Below are 20,153 nucleotides of genomic sequence, written 5' to 3' on the forward strand. Positions count from 1 at the left end.
AGAAAATTTTTGCCAACTATGCATCTAACAAGGGACTAATATCCAGAAAATACATAGTACTCAGAGCAATTATACAGTAAAAAAACAAATGACCCAATTAAAAAATGGGCAAAGGAGCTTAATAGACATTTTTTTTTCCTTTTTTTTTTTGTCTTTTTTCGTGACCGGTAACGGGATTGCAACCCTCGGTGTCGTGCCCGTACCGCGACTGGCAACAGGATCGCAACCCTTGGTGTTGCGTCCGCACCACGCTCAACCAGTGAGCGGATCGGTCTCTATGTGGGATCCGAACCCTCGGTGGGAGCGCCTCCGCACTCTACCGAGTGCGCCACCGGGCCGGCCCAATAGACATTTTTCAAAGGAAGACATACAAATGGCCAACAGATACATGAAAAAATGCTCAAGATCACTAGTCATCAGGGAAATGCAAATTAAAACCACATTGAGATACCACCTCACTCCAGTTAGACTGGCTATAATCAAAAAGACGGTGAATAAAAAATGCTGGTGAGGGCGTAGAGAGTAGGGAGCACTACTGCACTGTTAGTGGGACTGTAAATTAGTACAACCACTATGGAAAACAGTATGGAGGTTTCTCAAACAACTACAGATAGATCTTCCATATGACCCAGCAATGCCTCTTCTGGGTATGTACACAGAGGAATGGAAATCATCATGTTGAAGAGATACATGCACTCTCATGTTCATCGCGGCTCTGTTTACAATAGCCAAGATATGGAACCAACCTAAATGTCCATCTAGGGATGATTGGATAAGGAAACCATGGTGTATATACACTATGGAGTACTACTCTGCCATAAAAAAGAATGAAATACTCCCATTTGCAACAACATGGATGAACCTGCAGAAACGTATGTTAAGTGAAACAAGCAAAGCACAGAGGGATAAATACCTCATGTGCTCACTCATATGTGGGAGCTAAGAGAGAAAAGAAGGCAGGAAAGAAAGACCACAGTAGTGCCGCGATCCAACAGAGGGAGGGGACATTCCTGGGGCTACAAAGTGGAGTGGGGGGGGGGAGAAAAGGAGGGGGAGGGATACAAAAGTAATTTCTGGTAATGGGTATGTCCCCAGTATGAATCTGGCCCTCACATCATGGGCAGGAGGGAGGACAATTAGCTTTGTATCTCATGAATATTCTTAATAAATAAATAAATTTTTAAAAAGAAAGGCGGCCTGTCCTTCTCCTGCGCCTTCCAAACCTCGCAGGAAGCCTCCAGCCGGAACTATGCGGGGAAGGGGATTCCGGGCAGAGGGCGCGGGCTTCTCTCCTGCGGTGCAGCGAGAAGGGGGACAGATGCAGCGGGGTGAGGGGTTGACTGTGGGCTGCAGGGCGCCACGTGGGACATGCACCTGGCACGGCTGGGTTTGCCTGGTTTTTCCTAACTGGATAGTGCTGAACGGTTTTCAGCGTGCTGCTTTTCCCACTCAGCAGGCCTTCACTGGAATCCCCCAGATCGAGTGTATGTGCGAGTCCATCTCCTCTAATGGCTGAGTGATCTTCCAGATGTGGATTAGCATAACAGAGCCGGCCAGTTCCTGACCAGCGGGGCAGTCCCCGACACCCCGCGCCCTGCAGCCACCCTCCACGTCCCGTCCTCGCTGCCTCCGAGAGGCGGGCGTCTCTCTCATCTGTGCTGCTGCCATCGCCTTCTACCGCTCTGTCTGCCTCCAGTTTTGCCCGGTTCTGATGTAGTCCCTGCTATTTAGCCAGAGTAACATTTCTTAAATGCGAATACTTTATTTTTCTAAACTCAGAATCTCATCGAGTCCCACTCCTGTTGAAAATGCCTCAGTGACTCATCTATGAGCCTGGGGTCGTCCCAGCCCCACGACTGCTGTCGGTGACCTCCGGGGTGTCTCCCTCCTGCCATCTCCTCCTCCCTCCTGCCGTCCGTCCCCAGCGTGCTCTCCTCTCCGCCGTCTGATTCATCCTGTCTTACTGACCTTCACTTCCAGGCTTATCCAGATGCAGCCTTCTCTCCAGCAACTTCCTCTCCCCGCTCACCTGTTCCTGGGCTCTTACTAGTAGAGCTTTTACTCTTTCTTTGCGTTTCAGCCTAAAATGATACTTCCCCCAGACAGCAAGGTGTGAGGGAGGTATGTCAGTGACCTGGAGCCGTGATGCCCAAAACAAGGTCAGGGTCAAGGAAATGGTAGCCCCCAAAGCTTAGGTTTTAATCAAGACAGGCCAGGATTTGAATCTCACCTCCATCACTTACTAGTTGGATTTCAACCACAAGTGATAGAAGTTAGACATAAGCAGACTTATAATCAATGGTAACGGTAGTAACTACATGTATTATGTACATGTGCTAAGAACTTCACAAACACTGTCTCTTTGTCTCATTTCACCTTCATAAGAATTCTCATTAGATGAATTCTATTATCCCAACTGTACAGAAAAGGAATCTGAGGCCTAGTGGGATGAAATGACATATTCACTGTCATAGAATTAGTTAGCAGGTGGACTGCGGGCTCAAAATCGGGCTCCAGAGCCGGTGTCCTTGACTGATGTACTGCACTGCACTCCTTCCTCAAACCAGCATCCCAGCTTCAGGGGCAAGCCGCCTGTGGCCACCCAGTCACCCACCCTTGGGATTCCACCTGGCTTTGGCCATTCCACCATGTGCAAGTTCAGCCACTGTGAGCCTCTGTGCCCCACCTTCTCATCCTGACTCAGTGTCACCTCTGTTGGGGCCACAGTAACTTAAAATGGAGACGATAAAAAGGGAGCATAAAGCATATGCTCTGAGCACCAAACCCTACTTCCAGGCTGCCAGGGACACACCCCTGTCCCTGCCCTCTAGATTTCCTGGTTTTAGATATGGCCTGTGTACCCACCACTGCCAGGCTAATCACCTGGACATCCCCAGTGCATGCATCTGTAAGTCACCACTCACCATCCTGGTCCTCCCGAGCTGCTGTGTGTGGACTGTGCAGAGTGGGGGGCATATCTTATAGGCTCCAGCTCCCTAAACAGCTGGCAAGTGTACCTGTTGTCTGTCATCTTCTCTTTTCAGTCCGTTGGCCTCTGGGACCCTTCGCACATCCATGGACACTAAAGCACTGAGTCCTCAAGACATTCTTTCAAACTCAGAAGGGAGCAGTCGGGAGCGAGCCTTCTGCGGACAGTGCTACCGCCTCCTCCTCTCCCCCATCCTCATTCTCACCTCACTGGCTGCATCTGCCTGCTACCATGTGCGACAGAGGTTACATCAGGAGGGATACAGGGCAGGCACAAAGGAAAGTGAATGTGGGTCAGAGCAGTGACGAAGTCGTGAGCAGGTCGGCAGATCAACAGAGTGAGGGGTCAGGGAAGGAGAGCAGGCAGACAGGCCCTTGCTGATGGCTGGACACCTCCCTGCCTTCCCAGTGTTGTGGCAGTTGATCCTTTAAAGGTGTGCACAGTGGAAACACACCCTGTTCTGCAGCACAGGCTGCCCCACTGAGGTCACCGGTGGTAACTCTGCTCCTGCCTTCAACTTGAGCCTGAAAGGACTCGTGCTGGGAACTGTAAACAGGGGCTCTAGGAAGGCTGTCCTGTAGGAAGTAGGCAGGAGAAGCAGGACAGGCTCTTTCCTGTGGCTGGGAGAAGGCTGCTGGGGCAAGAGTGGGCTGGATCCCGGGAGCAGTGCCAGCCAGCAGGGCCGGGTGGCTACAACTCTGCAGGGTCCAGGTCTCGTACCTGGGGCAGCCCTGCAGGCAGGATGCAGCTCAGTGGAAAGAACCCGCACCCCATGGTGTACCCAGAGAGGGACTGCTGTGACATGCCAGGATAGCACCTGCTCCTCACTGTGGCTGGGGGATGATGATGCTCCTGCTGCACTCAGAGCCCCTCAGGTGCTCCACACGGCTGTTCCTCTCCTCTGCCATCCCTCCACATGGCCAGAACCCATCCTGCAGTGTCATTGCTAAGATGCATGCCCAAAGATGTATTTGTATGTCTGCACTTCATGATGGAGCTAGGGTGGGGGGGTTCTCTTCCTCTGCCCCTTCTCCTTGACCTTCCTCTTTGACATGGGTTTGACCCTTCCTTGCCACTTGTCCCCCCAGTCCCTGCTCTAGAGCAAGATGCACACCCAGGTCATCGCCCCTACTAAGGCAGGAGTCCCCTAAGAGCAGGGCCCTGTCCTTCTCTTAGAACTCAAGCCCTGGAACATTCAGGCCCATTTGATAGTCACTACCTCTCAGATTCAAAATTTCCAGGTTTTGGTCACATAGGTAGTATTTGTCCACTGTGACTTTGTACACTATGGTTGTTAATCATGTATATGAGTGGATGTACATTCTCTAATTTCTTCTTTAGTTTGGTCACTTAAATCAAATTTGTCATAGCCATCCCCCACCCCAACCCACTGCTAACACTAACAATAATGGAGGCTGCATTATATCTGTGCCCCCCCTATTAACATCTACTAAGGTCCACCAGGCCTGCTGTTTTTGTTAGATGACTCAGATGGTTTTAGTTTGCTTCTATCATCACCTGAGATGGTGCAAAGATGCTTCTGTTATAGTCTTTGCTAGCTGATTATGGAGGGAAAAGTATGATTAAATTATAAATGACTGTGTAATGTGATTTAAATGATATGATTAATAGTATCGAGTCTTCAAGAGAAAAAGTAGAAAGACAAGAGGAAGATGTTCAGAATTTGTTTTATACATTTAAAACCTCATTTTACTGTATATATATATATCATTCAGAATAAAATTAGTCCATGTAGCTAATACCTGCAATTCAGAGCTAATCAGAAGAGGACAAGATTTTATTTGCTCCTTAAAATTAGCACATGTGGGATCATTAAGCCAGATGCAGTGTTTCATGAAAGCCACCAACTCTCAGAGTCAGGAGTCAGAGCCCCCACGCTGCCTTCAAGCCCCCAAAATAGCCCCCCTAGTGCTGCTAAGTGTCAGCTCCACCCCAGTCGTGGTGGGGGGCAACTGATCACTCACACCAGGTCGGGCCCCTCTCCCAGTGCGGGGCCTGGGCTCTGAAGTCTACCTCCTACTCAGGCCGTCAAACAAGAGAATTCCTCCCAAGCTTCCGTTTTTCCCATATTAAACTTAGAAGAAAAAGTAAAACCCTGAGCAAGAGCTCAGATGTTAGGGATTCTTTTTATATATTTATTTATTTATTACTTTATACTTTCCTTCCCTCAGAGACTAAGCTCTACACTTGATTTTCAAAGGGGGATATGCTAATCAGGAATGTAACATTTCGATGGTGTGTGTGTGTGTGTGTGTGTGTGTGCATACTAACAAATCTAAAGACTGTAAGACTGGATATATACACGGCCATCCCTCATATGGGTGGGGGATTAGTTCCAGGACCTCCCTCAGTTGCCAAACCCATGGATGCTCATGTCCCTTATAAAAAATAGCATAGTATTTGCGTAGAACCTATGCACATCCTCCCATATACTTTAAATCACTCTAGATTACTTATAATACATAACACAATGTAAATTATATGTACATAGTTGTACTGTATTTTTATTTGTATTATTTCACTGTTATATTGTTAGCCTTTATTTTTATTTTTTGAATATTTTTGACCCATGGTTGGTTGAATCTGTGAATGTGGAGCCCACGGAAGAGGAGAACCGACTGTAGTCACGTGTTTCAGATGGACATCAGTTATGCTGTGAAATTCTACTTTCAGAGATTGTGCAGAAGGCCATTTTACCCCTTTGAAGAATGAAAACTACTGATGGAAAGTTTATTCATTAACGTGGTCATGGAAAACCCTTCTTGCCACAGTTTTTTCCTATGATGAGACCATTATTAGTGCATTAATATTGTAATCTCTTGTCATTTCTTGTCCACAGGCAAAAACTGGGACCTGACAGCTGCTCTAAGTGACTATGAACAGCTCCGACAGGTGCACACAGCCAACCTGCCACATGTGTTCAATGAAGGGAGGTGCCCCAAGCAGCCAGAGCGAGAGCCGCCGCAGCCCGGGCACAAGGTGGAGCGGCCCTGCCTGCAGAGGCAGGACGACATTGCTCAAGGTACTGGCAGAGGGACTGCACCTGGGCCAGTGCGCCACAGCTTGCAGGCGGGTGGGGTGGTGCAAAGGTGGCGGGGTCCGCACCTCCTAGCTGCAGACAAATTGGACTTCCGGGGCATTGTTCTCACACTATACTGAAATGTCCTTTGCACTTTCCATTCCTGGCCCCTCCGTCTGCCTCAGAAGAGCAGGAGAGAGACTCCAATGCCCCAAGACCCTGACAGCCCTTGAGGTAGTTAAAGACCAGCATTCCTCCTGGAGTCCTGGTTTCCCGAGACCAAACATCTCTGGTTCCTCCACTTATTTCCCAAGTAGCATAGTCTCCAAATCTGCCCAACATCCTGCTGATTTTTCCACGTGCTCCATCATCAATTTTCTTTTTCTTCATTACAAAAATAAGATATGCTTATTGTAACACAGGAAGTCATGCAAAAACATATGAACAAAACTTAAGAGTATTCTTCACACCTCCCAAGTCTCACTGAAGTCACACCCACTGATGACACCTCGTCCACCTCCTCCAGCTATGCTTGTTCAAAAGGCAGACACATCAGAAGTCAAATACACAGCATACTTTGCAAAATGCTTGTGTCACTGAGCAATATAGATCATGCACATGTTCACTTAATAGCCACATTTCTTCTAAAGCTACATTCATTCTTCAATCATTCCTGTATTAATGATTATTTTGGTTTTTCTAAGGTTTTGTTGTTTGTTGATTTGTTTGTTTTTGCCAATCCAAGAAATGTTGAAATAAATGTCTTTACACCTGTAATCTTCCATACAAGTGCTTTTCATTCTATAGGTTAGCATTCCCAAAGTGGATTTGCTGTGCCAACATGTATGTGTTTTTAATTGAACTTGAGGACTTTTTTCCAAACACATTTCTGCTTGCTGTGTGTGAGACTGGGTGTTTCCCTTTGTTCCTGCCAGCAGTGGGATTTATTACTCTGGTTTCACATTGGTTTTATCCTCTGAAAGCTGAAAATGGTGTCTTATTTTAACTCCGATCTTTTTTGGGGGGTTACATTTTTATTTTATTTTTTATTGAAACATAATTGGTTGCACATATCTGTAGGGTACAGCATTGAATATCAATACCTGTTATGTGCTGCTCAAATTAGGCTAATTACTGTATTTATCATTACACATGTATTCATCTTTTGTGGCCCTTTACCAATTTCTTGCTAACCCCCATCCCCCGCCCCTTTGCCCACTTCTGGTGGCCTCAGTTCCATTCTCTCATTTTGAAAGTTCAAGGAATTACTGTGATTGTTGTATCTTTCTTTTTTTTTACTTGTTTGTTTTTAACAAAATAACCACATATCCACATTTGTGAGTGAGGACATACAGTATTTCTCTTTCTGTGCCTGGCTTATCTCACTTAGCATAACTTTCCCTAAGTTCATTCATGTTGCTGCAAATGACAGAATTTCATTCTTTCTTATGTCAGAGTAGTATTCCATTGTGTTTTTACGACATTTTCCTTATCCATTTGTCCGTCGGTGGACATTTAGGTTGGTTCAATATCTTGGCTACTGTAAATAGAGCTGCAATGAACATGGGAGTGCAGGTATCCCTTCGACAGGATGATTTCCATTCCTTTGGGTGTATACCCAGAAGTGAGATTGCTGGACTACATGGCAGTTCTGTCTGTAGTTGTTTGGGGAACCTCCATAAGGCTACACCAATTTACAGTCCCACCAACAGTGTAGGAGGGTTTCCCTTTCTCCACATCCTCACCAGCATTTCTTATTCCCTGTCTTTTTGATAATGGCCAGTCTAACTGGCATGAGATGATATCTCAGTGTGGTTTTGATTTGCATTTCCCTGATGCTGAGTGATGTTGAGCATTTTTTCATGTGTCTGTTGGACATTTGTATATCTTCTTTTGAGAAATGCCTATTCAGCTCCTTTCCCCATTTTTAAATTGGCTTACTTATTTTTTTACTGTTAAGTTGTTTGAGTTCTTTGTATATTCAGATGTTAACCCTTTGTCAGATGCATAGTTTGCAAATAGTTTCTCCCACTCTGTAGGTTGTCTTTTCACTCTGTTAACTGTATCTTTTGCTGTGCAGATGCTTTTCAGTTTGATATAATACCATTTGTTTAGTTTTTCTTTTGTTGCCGGTGCTTTGGGGGTCTTATTTGTAAAGTCTTTGCCCAGTCCTACTCCTGAAATGTTTTCCCTATGTTTTCTTTTCATAGTTTTTTAGTTTCAGGTCTTATATAAATGTCTTTAATCCATTTTGAAGTGATTTTGATATATTAAGAGGTACAGGTCTAGTTCCTTTCTTCTACATATGGATATCCAGTTTTTCCACATCATTTATTGAAGAGGAAGTCTTCTACCCAATGTATGTTCTTGGTGCCTTTGTCAAAGATCAGTTGACTGTCAGTATGTGGGTTGATTTCTGGGTTCTCTATTCTTTGCCATTGATCCAAGTGTATGTTTTTATGCCAGTAACATGCTGTTTTGATTACTATAGCTTTGTAGTATAATTTGAAGCCAGGTAGTTTAATGCCTCTGGCTTTATTTTTTTGCTCAAGACTGCTTCAGCTATTCGGGGTCTTTTGTTGTTCCATATAAATGTTAGGATTTTTTTTTCTATTTCTATGAAGACTGTTGGTAGTAATTTGATGGGGATTGCATTGAATCTGTAGATCACTTTGGATAGTATGGGCATTTTCACAATGTTGATTCTTCTGATCCAAGAGCATGTGGTGTGCCTTTCCATCTTTTTGTGTCCTCTTTAATTTCTTTCAGCACTGATTTATAGTTCTCATAGTAGAGATCTCTCACCTTTTTGGTTAGATGATTCTTAAGTTTTTGTGTGTGTATGTAACTATAGTAAATGGGCTTACTTTCTTGATTTCTTTTTCTGCTACTTTGTTATTGGAGTACAAAAATGCTACTGATTTTTGCATGTTGATTTTATATCCTGTAACTTTACTGAAATTGTTTATCAGCTCTAAGAGGTTTTTGGTAGTCTTTAGGTTTTTCTGTATGTAGGATCATGTCATCTGCAAACAGGGACATTTTGACTTCATCTTTTCCGATCTGGATGAACTTTCTTTCTCTTACCTTATTGATCTGGCTGTACTTCCAATACTATGTTAAATAGGACTGGTGAGGGTGGGCATCCTTGTCTTGTTCCTATTCTTAAAGGAAAAGCAGAAAGCTTTTTTTTCCCCCGGGATGATATTGGCAGTGTATTTGTCATATCTGGCTTTTATTGTTTTGAGATACTTTCCTTCATACCTTATTTGCTGAGAATCTTTATCATGAAGGGATGTTGAATTTTTTCAGGTGCTTTTTCTGTGCCTATTGAGACAATCATATGGCTTTTGTCCTTGATTTTGTTGATGTGGTGTATCACATTTATTGACTTATATATGTTGAACCATCCTTGCATCGTGGGATGAATTCCACTTGATGATGATGTATAATTCTTTTATGTGTTGCTGTATTCTGATTGCTAATATTTTGTGGAGAATTTTTACATCTATGTTCATAGATATTGGCCTGTAGTTCTCTTTTATTTTGTTATATATTTGTCTGGTTTGGGTATGTGGGTGATGCTGGCCTCATAGAATGAGTTTGAGAGAATGGCCTCTGTTTCAATTTTTTTTTTGAATACTTTGAAGAGAATTGGTAATATTTCCTCTTTAACACTTGGTAGAATTCAGCAGTAAAACCATCTTGTCCTGGGCTTTTCTTTGTTGGGAGACTACTGATTATTGCTTCAGTCTTGTTGATTATTATTTGTTTATTCAGGTTTTCTGTATCTTCTTGGTTTCATGGTTCAGTCTTGGTAGTTTGTAAGTGTCCAGAAATGTATCCAGTCTCTCCAAGTTTTCAAATGTGTTGGCATATAGTAGTTTTTAGTAGTTGCTAGTGATTCTTTTTATTTCTGTGGTATTGGTTATAATGTCTCCTTTTTCATTTCTGATTTCTGTTATTTTAGTCTTCTCTCTCCTCCCCTTCCCCCTCCCCCTCCTCCTCCACCTACTCCTCCTTGTTAACTTAGCTACTGGTTTTCCTATTTTGTTTATCTTCTTTAAAAAAAAAAAACCAACTTTTTGTTCCATTAATCTTTTGTACTGTTTTTTTGGGTCAGTTTTTCATCTAGTTCTGCTCTGATCTTGTTTTTTTCCTTCTATCAATTTTGGGATTGAATTGTTCTTGTTTTTCTAGTTCTTTGAGGTATAACATTAGGTTGTTTGTATGAAGGCCTTCTGTTTTTCCGATGTAAGCATTTTTTGCAATAAACTTCCTCTTAATGATGCTTTTGCAGTATCCCACAGGCTTTGGTATGATGCGTCTTTATTTTCATTAGTTTCAAGAAACTTTTAATTTCCTGTTTAATTTTCTTCTTGGAACCATAGCTTGTTCGGGAGCATGTTGTTTAATTTCCACATGTTTGTATAGTTTCCAGAGTTTCACTCATCATTGATTTCTAGTTTTAATCTATTGTGATGTGGAAAGGTACTTGAAATGATTTCAGTTTTTTTTAATTTGTTGAGACTTGGTTTGTGACCTAACATGGTCTATCCTGGAGAATGTTGCATGTGCTGATGAGAAGATGTATATTCTGTAGTTGTTGGATGAAATGTTCTGTAGATATCTGCCAGGTCAAATTGGTCTAATGTGTAGTTTAAATCCTGTGTTTCTCAGTTGATTTGTTACCTAGATGATCTGTCCAGTGCTGAGAGAGAGAGGTGTTCAGGTCCCCAACTATTACTGTACTGGGTCTATCTCTTTCTTAAAGCCTAATAGTGTTTACTTTATATATCTGGGTGCTCTGATTTGGGGTGCATATATATTTATGCTTATTATGTCTTCTTGTTGTATAAAGTTCACTTTATCATTATATAGTGGCCTTCCATGTCTCTTTTTATAGCTTTTGGTTTAAAGTGTGTTTTATCCATTATAAAAATAGCTACTCCTACTTGTTTTTGATTTTCCATATCTTTTTTCATCCCTTCAGTATTAGTCTCTGTGTGACTTTACAGGTGTGGTGGGTTTCTTGAAGACAACATGTACTTGGATCTAGTTTTATTAATTCAGTCAGTCAGTCAATGTCTTTTGAATGGGGAGTTTAAGCTGTTTACATCTATTGTAGTTACTGAAAGATATTGCTAATTCCTGGCATTTTATCACTTTTTGTTTGGATGTTTTAAATACCTTTTGTTCCTTTCTTCCCTTTTACTGTTTGTCTTTGATGTTTGTTGGTTTTTTGAGGTGGCTGAGATTTAGTTTCTCTTTCTCATTTGCATTTTTGTTCTACCAGTGGGTTTTGTTCTTTCTTGTGTATTTGTGGTAGTGGTTATCATTTTTCTGATTCCAGTTGCAGGACTCCCTTGAGGATTTCTCATGGGGCTGGTAGAGTGGTGGTGAACTCCCACAGGTTTTGTTTGTCTGGGAAATATTCTATTTCTACCTCATTTCTGAAGGAAAGCCTTGTGGTTATATGTAGTATTCTCGGCTGGCAGTACTTTCCTTTTAGCATTTTGAACATATCATCCCATTTTTTTTTCTGGCCTGTAGAGTTTCTGTTGAGAAGTCTGCTGTCAGTCTGACGTGGGCTCCCTTATGGGTGACTTCATGCTTTTCTCTTGCTGCTTTTAGGATTCTCTCCTTGTCTTTGAGTTTTGCTAGCTCGACTAAAATCTGTCTTGGAGAGGACCTTTTTGGATTGAGTCTGTTTGGAGATCTTTGAACCTTCTGGGTCTGCAGATCTTTGTCTCTTCCTACACTTGGTGAAGTTTCCATTATTATTTCATTGAATAGGTTTTTGGTGCTTTTTGCTCTCTCCTCCCCTTCTGGAACAGACATGATTCAGATGGTTGTGTGCTTAAGGTTGTCTGCTAGCTCTCTTAGATTTTCTTTATTGTTTTTGTTCTTTTTTCCTTTTTGTTTCTTTCTTTGTCTACCTGGGTTATTTCAAAAAGACCATCTTCAAGATCAGAAATTCTTTCTTCTGCTTGCTCTAACCTGCTGCTTAAGCTCTCAGTTGTGTTTTTTATTTTGTTGAGTGAATCCTTCAGGAATTCTGCTACATTCTTTTTTTAAGGTATTATTTTCTTTGTAAATTTCCTCCTTCATATACTGGATATTGTTTCTCATTCCATTGTGTTGTCTGAGTCTTCTTGTATCTCTTTGAGTTTCCTTAAGATTTTTCCTTGGAATTCCTTTTCAGTCATTTCAAGGGTTTCCTGCTTTATGGGGTCTGGTACTTGAGAATTATTGTATTCCTTTGGTGGTGTTATAATTTCTTGTTTTTTCATGTTTCTACTATCTCTATGTTGATGTCTGGTCATCTGGTGGAGCAGTTCCTTCTTCTATTACTCTGGAATGGGCTTTGAAGAAAGAGACTTCCTCCTCTTTTCCTGGCTCCTCTGGTGATTCTCCTTGTGTCAGTGCAGTTGAGTAGGAGGTGGGCCACCTGCCCAGTAGCCATGGCTGCTACTGTATCAGTGAGCTACCCTTGTGGTGTCAGTAGCTGTTGTGGTTGCTGTGGTGGACCACTATATTCATCTGTTTCTGTTGCTTACAACAAAATACAGGGAACTTGGTGGCGCACTGCTATAGTGCGCTGCTTGGGAAGCACGGCGGCGCTCCCGCCGAGGGTTCAGATCCCACATATAGACCGGTTCCCGCTCACTGGCTGAGCGAGGCGCGGGAGCAACACCGAGGGCTGCGATCCCGTTGCCGGTCCCGGTCTGGTACGGGAGCGACACTGAGGGTTGTGATCCATTGCCGGACACGGAAAAAGACAAAAAAAAAAAAAATACAGGGAACTTGGTAATTTAAAAGAAAATAAAATTTATTACTTACAGTTTTTGAGACTGGGGAGTCCAAAGTCCATTTGGAGGTGGTGAGAGTGACCCACATGTCTCACATTGCAAGGTCGTGGAAGCAGAGAGAGAAGAGAAAGACAGACTATCCTCTTCTTTTAAAGGCCTCAGTGCCACACCCCTGACCACCATTTTTAATCCATTCATTATTGCTTGGTCCTACAATCCAATCACCTCTTCAAGGCTCCACCTTTCAATTACCATAGTAGGATTTCCCATCCTCTTCCTCATCCCTTCCCACGGTGGGGGCTAACATTGTTAATGTGTAAAACTTGGGGACACAATTCAAACTTCAATGAGTTTTGGGGGAACATAATTCAATCCACTACAACCACCCACATGGAAGCAGTGTTTGCAGCATTATGCTGCCTTCTGTTGGGGAGGGGAGGGTGTCTTCAATTCCTGTCTGAGTTCCCGGGCATGCTCCTGTCTTCTTATTTTAACTTTCATCTTGTCATTTGCTTGTTAGCCTTAGATTTCCCTTCTGCGATGTGCCTGTTCATGCACTTTGTCCATTTTTCTGTTGATTGGTTTGCCTTATCTTATCAACTTGTAGCTCTGAAGACTACAATATGTATTTCATATATGTATATGTGTATTTCTACCATATCATTTTGCCTTATGTCTTTTTTACAGAATATTTTGCCATATAAAATATTTACATGACTATGTATTCATGGCTGGAGAGCTTCCTTTCTTCATTTTGGAGTGTCTCCTGAAATACAAAGTTACTAAAATATTTTCCTGTATTTGTTTTTAAATTTTGTTATTCAGGTTTTTCTTCAACTTGAAGTTTTATAAATAATAGCAAAGGATCTAGTTTTGCTGTCTTCTGGATTGAATGAGAGTTATTCAAGCATGTTTATTTAACAAAATATCCTTTTCTCACTGAACTAAAATGCCAACATTGCCATTTATTAATTTCCCAAACATACTGGGATCTGTTTCTGGATTCTATCCACCCATGTGGCTGTCCATCCTGTCACACTTGACTCTGGTAGTTTTAAACAGTATTACTCTCTGCTATGGCAAACCCTTTTATTGCTATGCTTTTCCAAAAATTTTTTTGCTATTTTTGGATATTTATTCTGCTATTTAAACCTTAAAATTGTAATTCTGATTGGCATTGGATTGAACTTTTATTTTACTTTAAAAACAGAGGCATTCGGGCCGGCCCAGTGGCGCACTGGATAGTGCGCCACTTGGGAAGCGCGGCGGCGCTCCCGCCCGAGGGTTCGGATCCCACATACAGACCAGTTCCCGCTCACTGGCTGAGCGAGGCGCGGGGGCAACACCGAGGGTTGCAATCCCGTTGCTGGTCCCGGTCCGGTACGGGGGCAACACTGAGGGTTGCGATCCGTTGCCGGACACGGAAAAAGACAAAAGACAAAAAAAAAAAAAAAAAAAAAAAAAAAAAAAAAAAAAAAAAAAAAAAAAAAAAAAAAAAAAAAAAAAAAAAAAAAAAAAAAAAAAAAAAAAAAAAAAAAAAAAAAAAAAAAAAAAAAAAAAAAAAAAAAAAAAAAAAAAAAAAAAAACAGAGGCATTGGTAATATTGTCTCCCATCCAAGAACATTATGTATGCCTCTCCATGTATTCAGATTCTGTTAAGAGTTTAGGTCTAGAGAAAAGCAATTCATTTTTTTATTTTTTAATCCAGTCATCTATATAAGTTCTCTTATTAATACAAATAGTTTGTTCTAAGAGAATTACTTGGGTTTTCTAAATATACAATAATATCATCTGAAATAATTTAATATCCTTCCTCATATTTACACAGTTAATTCAATTTTTCTGTCCCATTGCATTAGGCAGAACTTCTCAAACAGTTGTGAATGAATGTTGTCTGTTCCTATTAGCTCAGCCTTACAATTCAAGTTATATTTGAATTTATATCTTGGATTATTCTTGTCTGCTTACTCTGTTGTCTAGAATAGCCACAATTGAGTTAGAAATTTTAATATGCATTATCTGTTTCTTTTCTTAGTTTTATCCTTTCTGCTGTTTTTATTTTGAGGCTGTATTGTTAGGTGTGTGTATTCATAATTGTTAGGGTATCTTGTGCTAGTATTCATTTCTACCAATATATAAGATGTCTTTGTCCCATATGATGGTTTTTGCCTTTAAATCTGTTTTATTTGATATTAAACTGCTACCCTGGCTTTCCATTGATTCATATTTGCCTGGAATATTGTGTTTCAGCTGTTATTTTCAATGTTTCTTTATCCTTTTATATTAAATATGATTCTTATAGTTAATTCATCATCAGATATTACTTTATTATTCAATCCAAGAGGATCTATCTGTCAAGTAGCAAAATGAGTCAATTAGTCACTTTTAATTACCATCGTATGTATACTTATTTACATATGAATGCTTTATGAGCCAGGATGTTTTGTGTGTATTTTTGTTTTTAATCTCTTCTGGCTAATTAAGTTTTTCTACTGATTTGAAAGTTGTACTTTCTACTTTTATGCATGTTGTAATTGCCTCCATTCTATTAAAACCTATATTTAGAATTTCTTTCTATTATTTAAAAATTGTTATTAACAACTGTATTTTATCCTGAAAAACACGTGTCTTCATAAGCTCTTATCTTCTCCCTTCCTACCTCCTCTTGCCCTTAATCAGTTTTTAGGCCATTTTTGTTGTTTTTCCTTTTTCAGACAATAATTAACTTCTTTATTTGCTCACACATATTCACTTCTCTTTTGCTGGAGGAATACTTCCTCAAAGACTACTTCCAAAATAGGTTTTGTATGGTGAATCTCCTAAGGCCTTGGGTGCCTAAAAAGGTTACATGATAAATTTCAGTTTTTGATTAGTGGAATAAGAATTCTAGGTTCAAATTATTTCCTTTGAATGCCTTGGTCCCTTCCTCCATGTTTCCCACAGTTCATTTTCACGTCTTCTAAGAGATTCACTCAGCCTGATATTTTAACATCCTAACTCATTCTTCACATGAATTCATTGTTGGTCAACATTTACTTTCCTAATTAATTCTTTGTTGTTGTTATTATTTCACATTCATATTCATATATTCACATTTCATATTCTCTTCATCTCTTTGAATATATTTACTAGGCTCATTTTTAAATCTTGTCCTCCTGGTCCATTTATCCTGCTTCCCCTGACTTCCTTTGACAGGAATACCATTCCTTGGATGTTTCCTAACTGCCCTGTGAGCACCTGGTGCCTGTGGTTATCGTGTTCTTCCCCCATGGTGCACCCCAGGGAAAGGCACAGGACAGGCTCCGGTTGGTGCTCCTCCCAAGGACAGTGGGGGAAGGGAATGCACTCATGCTGGAAAACCTTGAATGTTTTAATACAGGCTCACTATGTTCCCTGCGTGCTCCCTTCCCCCATCTGGCTTTTCTCCTGCAGGAACCTGCCAGCACCTGTGTTCTAGAAATTGCTTGTTTCCAGCAGCTGCCATCTCCATTAGAGCTGCCAGTCTCCCCAGCTGTGTTGGAGGGGAGGGAAGGCTGTGCCCGCTGTTGCTAGTGCCCTGCCCAGCTGTGCTCGGGCATCAACTGACATTCCTCCAGCTGGCCATGGGCCTCTGCAGTTTCTTGTTCATGCTGCTGCAATGATGGGGAGGCAGTGAGCTGCCCGGGGCATGCTGGGGAGAGGAAAGGCACATCCAGGATGTCCTTGCCCAGTCCCTCCCTATGGAGACTCGTGCACTCCTACTCTGCTCCTGTGGAGCTCCGGGGGGCTTAGGGAGAGGATGCTGAGGCTTGTTCACTGTCTTGTCCATCTTGTTACATTGTTCTTAAGGTCCATGTCATTTCTGCCATTAGATCTGACTCAGGAGGGACCACCTCTCCCAGTGTTTGGTTCAGTTAAGGCTCCTGGCACCTTTCATGCAGTGGCAATCCAGACAGGGGACAACTGGGCAGCTCCTACTCCTTTTGGCTGGCAGCAGACAAGCAATGCATTATCTTATCTTCCTGGTGAGGAGGCTGAAAAGACCCTCTTCTCTGCTTCCAAAGAGTTTGGCACAACCAGGGCCTAGTAAGTGTAGCTATTACCTCTTGCATCTGACTTTTGTCAGATGTCATTTAAGGAAAAAAATAGAAATCTATCATAACATAATCCTATTAATTGAGCCTTGTGAATAATCACACCTATTTTTAATAAAATAGAAATTGTAGAGTTTCTGAATTAGATTTATGTCTCCTTTAGCTGAGTTCTCCCTGAAGTCACAGCAGGCTAAAATGGAAAATGAAGCACATTGTATTTTAAATCAGGGGTCAGCAGAGGATAACCCACCAGCCGGACTTGGCTGCTGCTTGTTTTTTAAATAAAGTTTTACTGGAACACCCTCTTGCCCATTCACATATGTGTTGCCCATGACTACTTTAGTGCTGCAAAGACAGAGGTGACTCATTGAAACTGAGACTGTGTGACCCACAAAGCCTAAAATATTTATATTTGTCCCTTTTAGAAGAGTTTTGTCCACCTGTTTTTTGTTTGTTTGTTTTTTGTTTTGTTTTGTTTTTTTCCTTGTCTTTTTTGTGACCGGTAAGGGGATCACAACCCTTGGCTTGGTGTCACCCACACCATACTCAGCCAGTGAGTGCACCAGCCATCCCTATATAGGTGCATCAGCCATCCCTATATAGGATCCGAACCCGCGGCGAGAGCCCCGCTGCGCTCCCAGCGCCGCACTCCCAGCACTGCACTCTCCTTAGTGAGCCACGGTGTCGGCCCCCACCTGTTTTAAAATGTACCAGGATTTGCTTTAATCAAGCATGGTAAGAACCCCAGACACAGATATGATGTAGTGAAGGAAGAAGTTCTCACTCGCAGCTCACTGGGGAGCAGGAGGTGAGGCATACCACACAGGCCACATCGGAGGCACCAGGGATGGTCAGGAGGCGGGGCTGGGGGGAATTTGGGCAAGAGCCTTCATTGTGGTTTCTGTGGGAGAGGTGAGGCAAGGCAAAGCAAGGCAGAGAAGATGACCCAGAATTGGTAGTATGAATAATTGTAGTGGGCTCTGGGTCATAGGGTCTGTCTCTAGTTCTCTAGGGTGTTGGGGCACAGGAATATTTCCCGCTGGAGGGTAAGACCCAGATACAGGAGGTGGTTCAGAGTGTGGACCCCGGACGGGCTCATTTGATATGAAATGCACACCCTGGCTGAGTCATTTGCTATCTCTAAGAATTGGCTACCCCAGTCAGGGAAACCCCAAATACCACAGCATCAGAAATACAGAAAATAAGAAAATATACTTAATACACCTGCCCTAGCCTAAATCATCAATGTTTGAGCTGGCTTTGCCAATAGTTGGGAAATTTTGTGATTTCTCCCACTATGGTTTTTAAAAAATCTATGTTTCTCTAGGGCATAACTTTGAATTTGGTAATTTCTGTTAAATTTTTCATTTATATCTCCAAAAGAAGATCACTGAGTCTATGTTGAAAGAATCAGTCTGTGAGTGTGTATGTATGTGTGTGGGTGTGTGTGTGTAAGATTACACGTGTGCATTCATGGGTGGTGGTGGGGATGTGTTAGAATTAGAAGCACAAGTGAGGGTCCTTTAAAAACTAATACAAACCTTTCCATGAAATTTTTGAAGTATCCTCACCCTTTCGTTGTATGATCTTCAACACAATCTATTTTAGTTCAAAAATGCTTTTCCATTCAGACTCCAAATGCTTCATGTTTGCAATTGCTTAATAGCATCACATTATGCTGTGAATCACAGTGTTCCTAAGGCCCTCACAGCATCTCATCAGCTGGCAAATAGGTGCTGGCTGGTAAGCCCAGAAGAAGTGTGGAGGACCCAGCCAGCAGAGTCACTGTTGAGAGCGGCCTTGTGGGTGTCCGAGCAACACATTCTGGGTGCACGTAGCACCTCAGTTCTCTAACACATAAGAACTTCCTTCGGGTCCCAAAGGATGGGGCAGTTCCTCCTTTCCCAGATACAAGAAAGGTCATCTGCAGCAAGGTGTGTGATTTCAGCATGGCTTGCAGGAGGGAGAGAGACTTGGGGTCTCCTGTGCTCCTGTTCTTGAGGACTTAGGCCAAGTGCAGGAAGTGATGGGGCCAGAAGCAGATGAGCCAGCCCACGTGTCCTGTTTCTCTTCTTTCCAGTGGTGTGAGTGGGTTGACTTCTCTTTTTGCCTTTTGCAAATTGCAAAATAACTTAATCATGTTGGTCTCAGAATGAAATTGAAAGTGAATCAAAATCTTCCATTTGAAATATATTCTCTCTGCAACTTCCCACTCATTTTAATTGGCACACACATGAAGCTTATGAGAATTAACTTTGGGTGTATAACTAACTTAGCATGGGATCAAAATCCTCTGCTTTTTAGTCTGTTTTTTAACAATTACATTAATGCCATTTCTGTCCACTGCTCTTGCAAGTGAGCTGGTAGGAAGCTCCTGTTGTGAGTGAAAGCACAGGCTGGGGTTTTCCATGTGGCTGTGGCGTGCCGGGAACAGTGCGCCTCAAGGGAGCAGCTACAGGAGCACAAACCTCATCAGTGAGCAGGCTGGCCAAAATGAAGAGGAAGTCCTTAAGACCTGGGCGATACACTCAGGAACTTGCCATGTGTATAGACAACACTCATATCAAACCCGTGACCGTGACTTCCTGAGCAGAGCAAGAGAGGACGATTGCCTTGCTAAAAGAATTCTCCATTGTTGCAAATACTGACTGCAAAAAAGAAAACTCATTCCTAACAGTATATATTTAAGAATTTTTGCATCATGTTAAATATTAACCATTAAACATGAGGCTTAAGAAAAGCAAATCTGCTTTTATAGAATCAAGAGAACAAAATATATTTACTTTTGTAGGTGATCGATTTCCTAATGAGTCGCAGATTATACATTAGAGAAATCCTACACTGCATTTCTTATTCCTTGATTGGAAAACCCAAGAAGCAGGTGAACAGAATAGACCGTCCATTTTGAGAGCACTGTGACCAAAAAATGTACAGACAGAAGAAAAGCACGCATAGTGACTTAATGTTTGTGTCCCGGGGATGTTCATATGGGATGTGTTCATCAGAGCAACTTTAGTAAAATAGCCTGTCTTAAAATCCAAGACACAGTGGAGAAAGTCTGAATAGAGTGCTTTTTGCTTTACATGTGAAAATGCATAAGAATAAGATGCAGCTCTCACATACCATTTAGTACTGGGAGAGGGCAGCTCGGCTGAGTTGTCAGGTACAACTGAACACCCAAAAGCAAGCCCGATGCTCTTTTTTTTTTTTTTTTTTTTTTTTTTTTTTTTTTTTTTCCC

General features: G+C 42.0%; 1 protein-coding gene across 1 annotated transcript in view; it reads left to right on the plus strand.

Moving 5' to 3' along the window:
• Nucleotides 1-1,249: 1,249 nt before the first annotated feature.
• Nucleotides 1,250-20,153, plus strand: part of OTUD7A (OTU deubiquitinase 7A) — a 107,089-nt gene continuing 88,185 nt past the window's right edge. Inside the window, exons 1-2 of the mRNA XM_008568549.1 lie at nucleotides 1,250-1,328; nucleotides 5,850-6,032. Coding sequence (XP_008566771.1) covers nucleotides 1,250-1,328; nucleotides 5,850-6,032 — 262 coding nt within the window. The remainder of the gene's footprint in view (nucleotides 1,329-5,849; nucleotides 6,033-20,153) is intronic.

Source organism: Galeopterus variegatus, unplaced genomic scaffold, assembly GCF_000696425.1.
Source record: "Galeopterus variegatus unplaced genomic scaffold, G_variegatus-3.0.2 Scaffold422, whole genome shotgun sequence".
NCBI lineage: Eukaryota > Metazoa > Chordata > Mammalia > Dermoptera > Cynocephalidae > Galeopterus > Galeopterus variegatus.